General features: G+C 40.8%; 1 protein-coding gene across 1 annotated transcript; it reads left to right on the top strand.

Annotated features, from left to right (window-relative positions):
• The first annotated feature begins 3724 nt into the window (after positions 1-3724).
• On the top strand, positions 3725-11020 carry LOC308361329 (histamine H3 receptor). Its single transcript, XM_080833640.1, has 3 exons — positions 3725-4286; positions 6939-7105; positions 9227-11020. Exons 1-3 carry the CDS (start codon positions 4025-4027, stop codon positions 10121-10123), a joined length of 1326 nt encoding a protein of 441 aa, XP_080689766.1. The 5' UTR covers positions 3725-4024; the 3' UTR covers positions 10124-11020.
• Positions 11021-13897: the final 2877 nt, after the last annotated feature.

Here is a 13897-nt window from a genome sequence, read left to right on the forward strand (position 1 = left end):
TCTTTCATTTTGTCAAACAGATGATTTTGTAAGCCTTGCTCCAGACGCTTCCTCACATAGTGCCATCTTCCTCCAGCCAAAAGCCCTCAAATAAATATTCCACAGCTGATCCCTCATGAAATATAAAATCTTCTTCCCTAGAAAATCTTACTCCAGTGCCTGGTTTTATTGACATGATATAATCCACCACAGCCACACTGGCACCCACTACCTGTTGTGAAAAACACATTCTGACTCATCACTGGTCTCTCAACCACCTTGGTGATTTAGTTTACTGCATTTGACTTCAGACCTGTCCTTTTCTTTCCAGGATTTTCTCTTTTTTGGCCAGCATGGGTTTCCTGTCTTTTGTATTCTTTCTCTTTGTCGCTAGAAATTGAATCTTTCTCGCATCTCATCTCCTTCATCTTTGTAACACTCTCTAGTTGTGTCCCTCATCCACTCCATCTCCCCCTTCTTCCCTCCCTACCTTTTTTAAACCCTCTAACCATCTCAATATCCCCCTTCCATTTCTCTTCTAGTGTTCTTTTTTTTCTCGCTCAACACTTTTTCTATTCCTTCTCTCCTGCCACCTTGCCCCCCCGCATATGCACCTACAGCTGATGAATACTAATTCTCATTTTTCAGTGGAGCTCCTCTCACTGCTGCAGCTTTAACTCCCTCATCTTCTCCAAGGGCATCTTCACCATGTTTATTTCGCTGCTGATTGTTGTGTCTCACTCCTACATTGCCAGTGGAGCGAGGTGCCCTTCTGCATTTAGATGTTACTCACCCTTGTATAACATCAGGAGGAATCTTTAGTGTTGGATCATTGCAGATGTTAAGGATCTGATTAAATGCCGCGTTAAACTTTCGCCTATGTTTGTTGGAGAATTTAATCACTGTTTCTGAACAGCTATGCTTAGTATGTGAGGATCGCTCAACCTGAAATCATTGTTCAACAGGCGTGTTCATGACCTGTCAAGTTGGCTCTTTATCTGTTAATAGTAATGATTTAGGTGGATGTATAAAAGGCATTCAGTGCTGGGAGTGCATCTTTATCACAGGACTCATGCACAGCAAGCAAACAACCGCTTATTCCAGTTTTTATTTTCTAATCCTTGACTTAAGACAAAAGAAAAAGGTAGAAGGTCTCCCTTTCAGCCAGTGGTGTATCATTATTTATGTTGTATTCTTGTGGCTTGTAAGTATTTATAAAGATTCCCCAAAGCCTGTCAGCATACCACGTGATTTCAGAGACATCTCTCACTGATTGCACGCCCAGCTTCCACTTTTCATGTACTTCTTTGCTCTTTATTTCCCTTTTCTTCTGCCTCTGACTCGCAGTACACAACAGTATTTTTTGAGACATAATAAGGGCTGCTGGTTTGGGTTCAATGTGTATCTCCTGACAGAGGTTACAGGCCACAAAGCAGCTTCAAAATATCTCCAACATCCACTAAAAGCTTTTGTTAATGAAAAAATGTCCAAATCCCACTTCTGTACCGCTAAAATATTTTTGAATAGAAGATAGTAAACTTGACCCTGTTGTGTTGAGAGAGTGAACTTCATGACAAAGTAATTTCTTGCCTCTGACTGCAAAGAACCCAACCTCTTTGCTAAAAGCCATAAAGCCCCCCCCCCCCCCCCCCCATGAAAAAAACAACCTACGTTCACGCACTCCAATGCCTTTTGTGCAAATTTGAATAGCATTTCATCAAGCTATTTATTCAAAGGCGGTACAACCACAGATTACTGATATCAGGGCATTATATGCATCAAAATGGGACCCTTGGGATTAAATGAAAAGACTGCCCAGCAGGGAAGGGCACGTTGTTTTTGGCCCCTCTGATGAGGCTTCATGAATTTTCAGGACCTGTTCACCCAAACATGGGATCCAGACTCTTCATTTGAAGATCAAAGATTAGGGGAGGAGGGAAGTGCCTTTCTGTTTAAGTGTCTCTCTGGCCTGTTATCTCCGAGGAACTGGCCAGCCGGAGGGTCAAATTAATTCAGCCCTGTTGCACTGGCAATGGGTTTGTTCAAGCACTTGGCAATGGCAGCTGCCCAAAAGCAATCGAGATATTGAAAGGGTCCTTAAATTACTTCAATATTAATCAAAGGTTCCTTTTAACTGACCGCCTCTTTTGGTTTTGGTTTACATCAGGTTTTTAGGGGTACTAGGTCACAGAAACAAGGGATAGCACTCATAGAAATAGTGTTTATTGTCTTTCAGAAATTGTCTTTGTCTGTCAAAATTCTTCATCATCATAAACATCTTCATTATTATATTACTTGTTCAATATTATTGTTTGTTAATCTTATTTTGTTCTTGAATTACAATATTCTTGCTTTTCAAGATATTGTGTCTATGAAAAACTGATTTTAAAAAGCAGTCATTTCATGCATAATTTATCGTGACAGACAGAGGTAGGCGAGTTGATATTGTGGATGTGAGGAGAGCCTGTCTCAATCCCCACATCTGTCCATTTAGGATACCTGACAGTCTCTCTGTCAATCAGGCACCCATCAGACATCCGCCCCCCCCCCCCCCGACACTTACATTCGTCATGGCTCTTGCCTGGTGACAGCTGTGTGTCCCGTACATTGGGCCAAACACTTATCTGTTGCATCACCATTACACATACCCAAATACCCCTTAGGTGCAGCTGTGGGCGAGTACATATTGGTTAGAGTCTTTGTTGGAAGGGAAAAAAAGGTGGTAATTACTGCCCTCACAATAGCCAGCTTGAGTGCTGATGATACTCTGATGCGAGGGAAAGGGTTGGAAGTGCAATATGCTGTCGCACAGGCCCTGGCGAATCACACCAGAGGCTGAGAAGATGACCAAGTTGACATGCTCACGTCAGAGCAAAGAAAAAAAAGAAGGGAGAATTATTTGAGAGAGCCTGGAGACATACAGTGTTCACTGCCGGATGTGAAAACAAATTCGGTCTGCATTCTGCATCCTATTGTGAGTGGTCTTGTCCTAGCACTTGTCCTATTCCTATTTTTTTTATTTTTAAGTGCCTGCCTGGTTTTGCCCAATGCATGCATTCCCTGATATAACACCAACATTGAGATGAGTGAAGAATGGCATTCATGAACATTTTAATTCCAATGACCCCTTGGAAAGAAAGAAAAAGCCTGCCTTTAAAGGTACATTTCTGTGTGTCTTACGAAACGACGCAGATGGTCACTCTTCTACTTTTCCGTGCAAGTCAGATGGATATGAATGACTTATGAATTACGTCAATCAAAACAACAAACTGACACTCTGTGACACTAATATGTCGGTTTCATACATGTGTATGTTGTTAGAAAAAGCGTTGTTTTTCTCTTTGCTGTATAGGGCTACGTGTTTTCCACTTACATTGGTTTGGCTACTTTATGAATGAATTTTTACCAACAGTGTGGCCCTTAATAGGCTACATCTATGATGAAATATACGTTTAACGACTATTTGGTTCTTGGTAATGTTCAGTCATTAAGGAGAATTACGTACGATAGTTGAATGTAATTGCCAATATGAAGTTTGTAGCCTACAACTCTGTCCAGTGAGTTCCCATTAGCCTAATTTATTCTTGTGACTAGGTCAGCAGGCAAACTTCACGTGAGATGACACAACACGAGAATCCAGCAGGTGCAACAGGTACACTCACTCGCAAGGATAGTTTTCGCCTCGCATTTGTCTTAAATACGATTCTTATCGTTCGTCATATTAGTCCGCCTATAAGAACGAGTGCCGCGACTGTCATCAGTTGGGTTTCAGCTACGCATTTAAGTGCTACGTGTTCAGGTTGCTGCACTGAATCTCACAAAAATGAACATCAGACCAGCGTCTGAGAACCTATTTTAAAACAACAATGTTAAGGATAACAGTACAGGATTGCTCATCATATAGACATTTTGGTATTCTGTTGCGTGCGTTTTTTCAAAAATGTGTTTTTTATCGAGTGGTACGCATGTGAGCGGTGGTGTGACAATCAAACTTGGGAAGACGGTCAGTAATGTCTTCAGTTAATAAACCAAGATTACTGTCTTGATGACCACAATGGGATCCGATATAAATGACCATAACGCAAGCTGGAACTTCACTTCAGGTTACTCTACAGCAGACGGAAGCGAGAATGCTACTGCGCTCTCGGGATACATTTTGGTGATCCTGGCTCTCTTAATGGTAACTCTTATAGTTGTAGTGGTGGGTGGCAATGCGCTCGTTATACTTGCTTTTATTGTGGATAAGAGTCTTAGAAATCAAAGCAATTTCTTCTTTTTGAACCTGGCCATCTCTGATTTCCTTGTTGGTAAGTCAAATTCTCATTATTATATTGAATCAAATGTCAGACAACAAAAGGGACATATTTTGTAAAGTGTTTATTCCTTTTTAAACATTTAGATGTAAAAATGTTTCAATTACTGTAAGATATAATACAGGTGGAAAATGTTATATAACATTTACAATTTATATATCATAATGGTTAACTGTTGCAAGCTTACCGGGATCAAGGGATCAAGAGATAATGATATGGTTGGTATTTGGCTAGTATTATATATAGTAACCAATTATTAAATAAATTAACCCTCCTAATACACTGCAGAATTCCTGTGTTCCTGCTAATTAATTATTGAGATGCATTTTTTCTTTTGCCCCTTCCAAAACTGCACATAGTGAAATTGAGTTTCAGTAGCCTTCTTCCTGCCATTGAAAGCATAGCTGAAGTATTATTCCATGGCTCCTTCTCTGCTACAAAACCTCTCACGTTACTGCTAATGGAAGTGCGCAATGTTTTAATGATGACTGAGGGAAAGAGAGCATTCAAAGCATATTCCATCTCTTGATAGACCTGACACCTAACCAATAAGTATATACTACCTTGCAAGAGGGCAGCATGAGTGTACTGTCATTCAGCGAGGTGTACAGATTAGAGGAAGGGACTGGCTGACACTTGGGTATTGTGAAATGAAATACTCAGCCAGTTAGCTTAAAGGGAAGATAAAGAGGTGCTCTCCTTGCCATGTCTGTTTTGATTTGATTTGATATTTTATGTGGAATGTGGTTTGCAATGAATAATTTACACTTACAGTGCGTATGACACCTTAAAAAAAAGGTAAAAGGCATATAAGTATCAAAACTATACATAAAACATAGTACTTTGAAGTCATGTTTAAATCAGAAGATTGAAAAATTAAGTTTGTACGGAGTTTCAACGTGTGGTTTTCGCGACTCTTATCGTAAAACAGTTGCCGGCTTACCTGAAATCTGTCAGGTGGTCCCGTGACGTCAGCGTTGGTAGACTTCATTCTAGAACTAGTGATGGAGGGTGAAGAAGTCTGCAATTTCGAGCAAGTTTCTGTCACAGACTCGAGCGAAGATTCAGAAATTGAGGAAGACTATGATCCGGATCAGTTAGTACACGAGATTGTGGCCATTGAGCCGTACCGATTCGAGCCCTATCTGGATGACGAGCCAGCAGAAGAGACGGACAATGTCCAGAGGCGGAGTGGCCATCGGGACGACCGGGAAATATCCCGGTCGTCCCGGTAGGCCAATGAGCTCACGAGAAGCAGCCTGAAGACTGCACGCAGCCGTGGACAGTTCATGAGCGGCCCATTGAGTTAAAATAATTGTCAATCAAATTTTATTCCCGTGATAATCGCCATGTTCTCCGATGACTGAATGTGGTGGTAGTCCAACCAATATATATAACACTACTTGTCGCTCTACTTCTCACCTATGGTAATTGTGATCTCACTTCTCACTTTCATTAATCCAGCCTACTGATTTTTGTTTCACCTCTTATCTAGATCTAATTCTTTTTATTCAGACGTTATATAACTTTCATGACCACAAATATAAATTGGCCAGCGATTTAAATAGTTTTTTTTGTTAAAAAATTCATGTAGAATGGTCGAAGCAAAGCCTCATGGGAAATGGTACCTGCGTATCGCTCTGCCTTTGTACAGTGAACGTAACTTGGGCCGGTTGGGCTCGTTGTGAGATGGTGGTCCCGTGCAGACAAAATTGCCCCGTTGGATTTTTGTGTCCCACTCCGCCCCTGACAATGTGCATGTGGATGGGGCGCACGGAAACGCGGTAGACGAAATTTCTGAGAGATATGCAGAGACTGCAAAACACAGAATGGTAAGGACGACTTTGACCTTGTTAACAGTGACCAAGTTCAAAAGAGTCCCGACGTTGCCGTCATTTCCACTTTATAACGCGGGGCGGAAGTGAGACACTTGGGAAGTTGGTAGCTCAGTGGCGCGGAATTCAAATGTTAATTTTAACAATTTATTTATTTTAAGTAAACATATATATCGATTGTGTTATACCTCCTTTGTTTTATTTATTTTAAAAATGTTGTATTGAGGTGTCATATGCACTTTAAACTGGCATTATATGGTACAATACCATGCAAAGGTTTTTTGGCATTTGTGAAAAAATGCTGTAATGTAAGGATGCTTTTGACATAAAATAATGACATTGATAGTTTGTACCTATCAAATAACAAGATACAAACTGCATTAAACAAAAAAACAAAAAAATAAAAATAAAATCAATATTTGGTGCACCCTCAAAACAGCATCAGTATTCCTATAGGCAAACTTGAACAGTTCTTTAAGGTACTTGGCAGGTATTGGCGGAGGTCTGTGCTCTCTGAGTGCCCATCTAGTTTATAGTGTGTCCTGCCCCCAGGTTTGAATTGATTGAGGGCAACACCCTATGGGCTGTTTGACCTGCATTTATGCCACTGAGTACCATAAAAATGTGCATTTAATGAGATTTTCTGAAGCCACGTGGAGATCCTTTGGGACGAAAGAACTCTTCATCACGTGGTTCTTACTGGAACCTTTTACAGCTTTTTCAGATGAGGGGAGCTGATAAATTCTATAGGGTTGTGTCCTTTTTCTCTGAGGTTGTATGGTGCCCTGCATTCTAACCCCTCTCCTCGCAGGGGTGTTCTGCATTCCTGTGTACATCCCGTACGTCCTTACTGGGCATTGGATGCTCGGCCGTGGGCTGTGCAAGCTGTGGCTGGTGATGGATTATCTCCTCTGCACAGCCTCCGTCTTCAACATCGTCCTCATTAGCTATGATCGCTTCCTGTCTGTCACCAGAGCGGTGAGTGTAGCACAAGCAAACAAAAAACACACGCAAGCACACAAAAACACAAACAAATAAATAACAGAAATACAGCACACAAATCTTTAAAATGGCAGGGAATAGATGAGATCTGTCCAATTCACTGAGATTAAGTGCAGCTGTGTTCACGGCATGCCCACTGTCAACAAAACAGGAAATGATCTCTTCTACAAGGTGCTTGACTGCCAATGTGTGTCAGTTGAGTCTACCTGTGTCAGATCAATAGCATCAGACTGTGGCAGGGGTGCGACCACCATCTGATACACTCCACAGATAAAATGTCTTGTGACCACAGGGGATGCAAGTTAGGCTTTGCACCTTCCTTGATGACCTTTAAAACCCGTTGGGGGAAATGTTAAGGCCACATAGGAATCAATCGATCAGGTTTTTTGTGAAATTGCCCATTGCCACATTCATTTAAATACTGCTTTATTGATTGTCTGAATCTATTCTTTAGAGATAAAATAGAGTCTTATTATGTTACTAAAATGGTGCCATAGCACCCTTTATCCTGAAATAACCAAGTGGGAGGGAAACTAATAAGTTTGAGAAATGAAGTTCACAGGATCAGATCTAGCTCACAAAGACACAGCATCAACAATGCCTTACTTTCACCCAGCATTGAGCTTTTTATCACCAGGCCTGATGTGTGAAAACACACTGAGAAAGAATTATTAAAAATAAATATTGATTTTGTTCTTGAAACATTCTTGAAGCAATACAAAGCAGACCATAAAATATCATGCATGGTAGAGTAGTTGACTCACTCAATGGTCCTGAAAACATGGCAATCTATATAGATTACAAAGCTCCTTGGAAAGGGGAGGATGTTGCCAAGAACTTTCATCTCAAGCTTTTACTGATGCTTGTCAAGGTTTTGCTGAACATATGATGCTGCAAGTATTGTGAAGGCTATTATCACATCCTGAATTTATGAAAGCCGATTTCTCTCTTTCACTCTCTCTGCCTATCTGCTCTCTCTCTCTCTCTCTCTCTCTCTCTCTCTCTACTCAGTGGAGTGTAGAATGATCCTTGAAGACATCTTTAGACCACCAAGACTTCATTGTCCATCTGTATTTAAACGATGAATGTGCAAAGCAGAGGAGCACTTTTACCTAAAAAAAATATAACTTGAGTTATTAATATCTCATCAGAGTCAGAGTATGTATTCTCCTTAAAGGTTGATGTTATAGCGGCATCTAAAATTATAGACAATTTTTTGGAATCAGAATGAGGACATGAAAACGAAACGTGACCCCAAGAAGGCTCCATAGAAAAGGAACTTTGTTGCCTGGAGTGTTTTACAGCTAGACCTTGAGCTCTTTTAAAAGGAGTCATGCTCTGAGTCACTCACTGTAAATGTTTTTTTCCTTCAGACTTTGTACTATAAAGCTAGGACTGCATTTGGTTTGTACGTCTGTGTGTAAAATAACATGGTGTTGTAATCAGTGCTTCCTGTGACAGGATACCTCTACTTTCAAGTAGTGATACCACTACTTTCAAAACATGATAAAAAGAAAAAAAAAGTAAAGATTGTTGAAATCATTTGAAATGGAAATTCAGAAACCCATAGTGATATAATACACACCATATTGTGTTTTAATGAATGTGTATGGACTACTGCTCTTGTGCTCCATTATGACTGTTTGGCTGTAAAATCGATGCCTGTAAAATAGAGGCAGTAAAATGTCTTTTAACACTGGGCACTCATGCCAGCTGACAGATGTCATTGATATGTAATTGTTTCTTTCCATTAAAATGGAGTAAATAAAGACGGAATTGTATATTTCCCAAACCTGTGGCAATAATCTAAAAATGAAATTCCAATAATCACAACAATGTGTTGAGCAAAATAGCCAGACCATTAATTGACCCCAAACTGAAATCATGCAAGGTGCATGATGAACAGCTCAGTCAGACATTGGCAGAGTTGGCAAGCTCTTGTCCTTGTCCAGTTGGCAGATATGACACATGCACTACATTTGCTCCAGTCAACTATACAGGCGTTTGAGTATATCAGACTTCCAACCCATTTCAACCAATTTAAATTTCTTTGTTTACATTTAAAATTTTAAGCCCTACTGTAAATTTCTCCTCCAGGTGCGTTATAGAGCTCAGCAGGGCATGACCAATCAGGCGGTGGGGAAGATGCTGATGGTTTGGTTGCTGGCCTTCCTCCTGTATGGCCCTGCCATCATCTTTTGGGAGCTGGTGGCAGGCAAGAGTATCGTTCCAGCGGACCAGTGCTTTGCCGAGTTTTACTGCACCTGGTACTTCCTGCTCAGCGCGTCCACCTTTGAGTTCTTCACGCCCCTGGTGTCAGTGGCCTTCTTCAACTTTAGCATCTACCTAAACATCCACCGCAGGGAGAAAAACAGGGGCAGGGCCTCTGACAAGGGGAGAGGGGAGCTGGACGAGGAGCGCAGGTGGAGGGACTTTGGTGGGGGGTCATCGGCCGTGTTCTTCATCAAAACGTGCAAAGTGTCGTCCAGTGAGCCGGCGGCCGTCTCTGCAGTGATCGAGGAGGACGAGGAGATGACGTCGCCGTCCAGCGGCGAGCCTAGCAGCACCCAGTCAGTGGGCTTCTCCATGAGGAAGACGAGAGGCAAGAGGAAAATCACCGGGGGTTGGACACTCGCCTGCTCGGGCGCTGCACAGAGTAATTCAGCCTCCTCAGGTGCCCCTTCGAGGGGTGGGGGACAATCGCGACTGTCACGCGACAAAAAAATTGCAAAGTCGCTGGCGGTGATTGTGTGCGTTTTTGCCGTGTGCTGGGCCCCCTACACGCTGCTCATGATCATCCGCGCGGCCTGCAGTGGCACCTGCGTGGAGCAGCACTGGTACGAGGTGACCTTCTGGCTCCTGTGGATTAACTCTGCCATCAACCCCTTCCTGTACCCGCTGTGCCACAGCAGCTTCCGCAGAGCCTTCGCCAAGATTCTCTGCCCCAAGCGCCAATCCATCCAGCCACATGCGGTTATCCATTCCAGCCAATGACACCCATTTTTACTTATGAGATTTTCAAGACGTTATTGCAAAAACATCTTTTCTAAATTTCCCAGGAGGGCTGAGATTGTACAAATTGTATTTTTTTTTCATAGATTGATGTGCTGCAGTTTGATCTGACTTCTTACTGGGAGCCCTTTTATAAATGTTTCACTTGAAGGCTACAACGACACAACAACAACAACGACAAAGAACCTCGAGAGACAGGAGTATTGAATACCTGATATCTGAATACAAGTTGAATACACCCAGTTTGTCAAAATTGAGTGCAATGGGATTCAAAGAAAGCAGTGACTATAATTACGTTCAATGGCTGATCAGTATCTGTCTATGGGGTAACATCTTGGCTACTGGTATTTGGGAATCAATGATCACCAACGTGATTTTTACCACAATAATAACAATGGTGCTGGACCATTAGAAGGCACTATTTTCTCTTCTGTCCTCGGTCAGTTGGCAGCACAACATACTGTATAATGAGCATGAATCACAGTCCTTTCAGCATGGACTGATGGCGTGAAAAGAAAAACAAAGGCAAGCTGTTATACCGTTCATGGAAATCATATGAAGCTTTTCCATAGTAAGTGCATCGTGATTTACAAAATAAATCATCTTTCACAATGACAACTACTTAGTGTAAAACACAGACCTAGACTATTAGCATTCTCAAAAAGACATAGTTTTACAGTTGAATGCTATAGCTGGTATTTAATTTAAGTTTGTGAAACAAAAGTCATGATGGATATTTTGATGTACTGTTTATATGTTTATGGAGTCAACGTAAATCAAAAATAATAAATATACTGAACAGTGAATGTTTTTCTTCTGGTGTTAACTGTCAAATTGTATTGACTTGATTACAGTAAACACTCAAAACATCTCGCAACATGTTAAATTAAACTGTGTATATATTCATGGCCCTTAACATATACCATTAAGTAATATGCGTACGTGCTTGGAGAGATGTATTATTCTTTATAGCCTCCTGGATAGGACACTACAGTGTAAATGTCAGGGGGGGCAGTGTGGTGGAACACGTGATAAAAAGAAAACGTAGGGAATCAGCACTCAGAATATTGACTTTATACAGACTTGTTGCTATGACTGCATTTTCTGAAAAAAAATATTTTGTGGGCACAGGACATCGTAAAACAAAACCTTCAAAATGAACTGTGTGGGAGATAAACAAGTGTATTTATATAAAAAATAATCATGTGAACTCTGTGAACTGCATACAAATATGATTGAGCTGACAGGTGACAAGAGTAGCGCAACCAGATCTTGGTTGGCGTGGTAGTGTGGGTATTTATGGATTTGGCTATTACGGCTCCTTGCATCAGAATAACTAGGGTGAGGACTGCTGTACATGCAGCACTGGAGAAGGAATCAGGTCTTCCTCATCGGCGATAGGTTGTTGCCTAAGGTTAGTAACAGTCAGTGCCCCAGATACCCTACACCCCCCCCCCCCCCCCCCCACTTCAGAGGCAACAGAAGAAATTAGCTTTCATCCTTTCCTTCAGTATCTGTCTCCCAAAGTAGTAAAAGAAGACAATTCCACTGGACATTCATAAAGCCACCCATTACCATAAGGTTACCTGTTTCTGCTACTGTCTGGGAAACAAGAAGACCTGCACCTATTTAAGGATCAGTTTGTGATGTATGGTAGGGGACTATTTAATGATCCGATTGTGATGTATGGTAGGGGCCTATTTAATGATCAGTTTGTGATGTATGCTTGGGGCTATTATGTGTTAAAGACAGCCGAGGAAAAACCACATCAGGGTCTACAGGTAAGGAGAAGATTAGGTAGAAACAGGAAGATGGCATTGAGGGGACCAATAAACAAGAAGCCAGGAAAAGAGTAAATGTAAATGTAAGTAAATGATGCTGCTAATTAAACTGGTAGTATTTTTTGGCCCTGAGATTTCTACACCTTGCGGCCACTTGGCACTGCCCGGCAGATTTAGCAGCCGATGGATATTGAGTACTACCCTGCACTTATGTATAAAGCTTCAATCTTAACATACTAAAATGAGAGAGAGAGCACTCTGGAAGAATTTGAGAGACTACTATAAAATGTACCATTTATTTATAATTATGTATAAATATGTGTATACATACATTTATGAGTACAATTCACATCTTTGATTTATTATATAAACTACTGACAAGATATCTCTCTAATTGCCATTATGCAATGTATTTGCAGTAAATAACAACTGGTATAAAAAAAAAAAAGATCCATTGTCTCAGACCTTGAATAATGCAAACAAAACAAGTTCATATTCTTTTTTAAACAAAAGAAAACTAATGTTCAGAAAACAATATTTGGTAGAATAACCCTGCCTTTTAATCACAGCTTTCATGCATCTTGGCATGCTCTCCACCAGTATGTCACACTGCTGTTGGGTGTCTTTATGCCACTCCTGGAGCACACATTCAAGCAGCTCGGTTTTGTTTGATGGCTTGTGATCATCCATCTTCCTCTTAATCACCTTTCCAGAGGTTTTCAATGGGGTTCAGGTCTGGAGATTGGGCAGGCCATGACAGGGTCTTGATCTGGTGGTCCTCCATCCACCTGGCCTGATTGTATGGCAAGGGTCATTGTCCTGCTGACAATCCTTTGAGTTGGGGAACATTGTCAGAGCAGGAGAAAGCAAGAAGAAAGTTTCCTTCCAGGATAACCTTCTACATGACTTGATTCATGCGTCCTTCACAAGGACAAATCTGCTCGATTCCAGCTTTGCTGAAGGACCCCCAGATCATCACCGATCCTTGTTAGTAGTTTATAGAATAAAACATAAAATGTTAATTTTACTCAAACACATAAATAGTTGAACCTGCGAAACTGATATTTTCTCTTGTTTTTTTCCAGAGCTGTATGTGGTGTATTTAGTTGTATTTTCTCTTTAATGAACTATTCCTATAAAGCCATATCTGCATTAGATAGAAGAAGGAGGAAGCATGCATGGAGGATAATACAAAGCAGGGGGAAAGTTTTGGTGATATTTATGATTACTACAGGGATTTTGTGGCTTTTATGAGTGTGCTGCAGGCACACCCTGACTCTGATGGTCTACATAGATGAGTATCTAAATCACATTGATGACTTATTTTGATACAAAATATCCACTATTAACATCACAAAGCATCAACAAGTGTGAAATGACGCCATCATAGCAGTTTAAATTCAACTCTGGTATGCCATAAGAGTGTTTCAGCACTACAATAAAGACTGGTTACACACACAAGTGTGAATCTTAACACCATTTTGTGGTTACTTTACATTACGTTATTTACATTACTTTTTTTTTACGCTGTAATTTGAACTGTGCAGGTTGAGATATTCCTTTAATATATTTGAATGGCTAGTTGTTTATGGGAAAAATATGTCAACAACTCATTTCATTAGAATACAACGTCATAAAAAGAAAGATAACAAATGGTGTACAGTATCATGAATTGTTTTTTATTTGTTTTCGTTGCAGCTATTTTCACTGTTTTCATTTGCAGCTATTAAGCTGTTCCCTGTATAACAATTCCAGTGGCCTAGAAAATGGCTTTTTATGCAATGCCTCTTGTGACAGAAATAGCTCAGGACAGACTATTTGGCTCCAACTAGTTTGAAACTCAGCAGCTGTTGATAGTGAAATAGTGCATGGAGATGACTATTTCCTCTCCTGAAAGACAGAGGGTCATGGTCTTACAGTAATATTCCTGGAAAACATTATTTCACAAGGTGCAAGAAGTATCACTGGCCAAACA

The sequence above is a fragment of the Sprattus sprattus genome (genome assembly GCF_963457725.1).
Source record: "Sprattus sprattus genome assembly, chromosome: 2".
Lineage (NCBI taxonomy): Eukaryota > Metazoa > Chordata > Actinopteri > Clupeiformes > Clupeidae > Sprattus > Sprattus sprattus.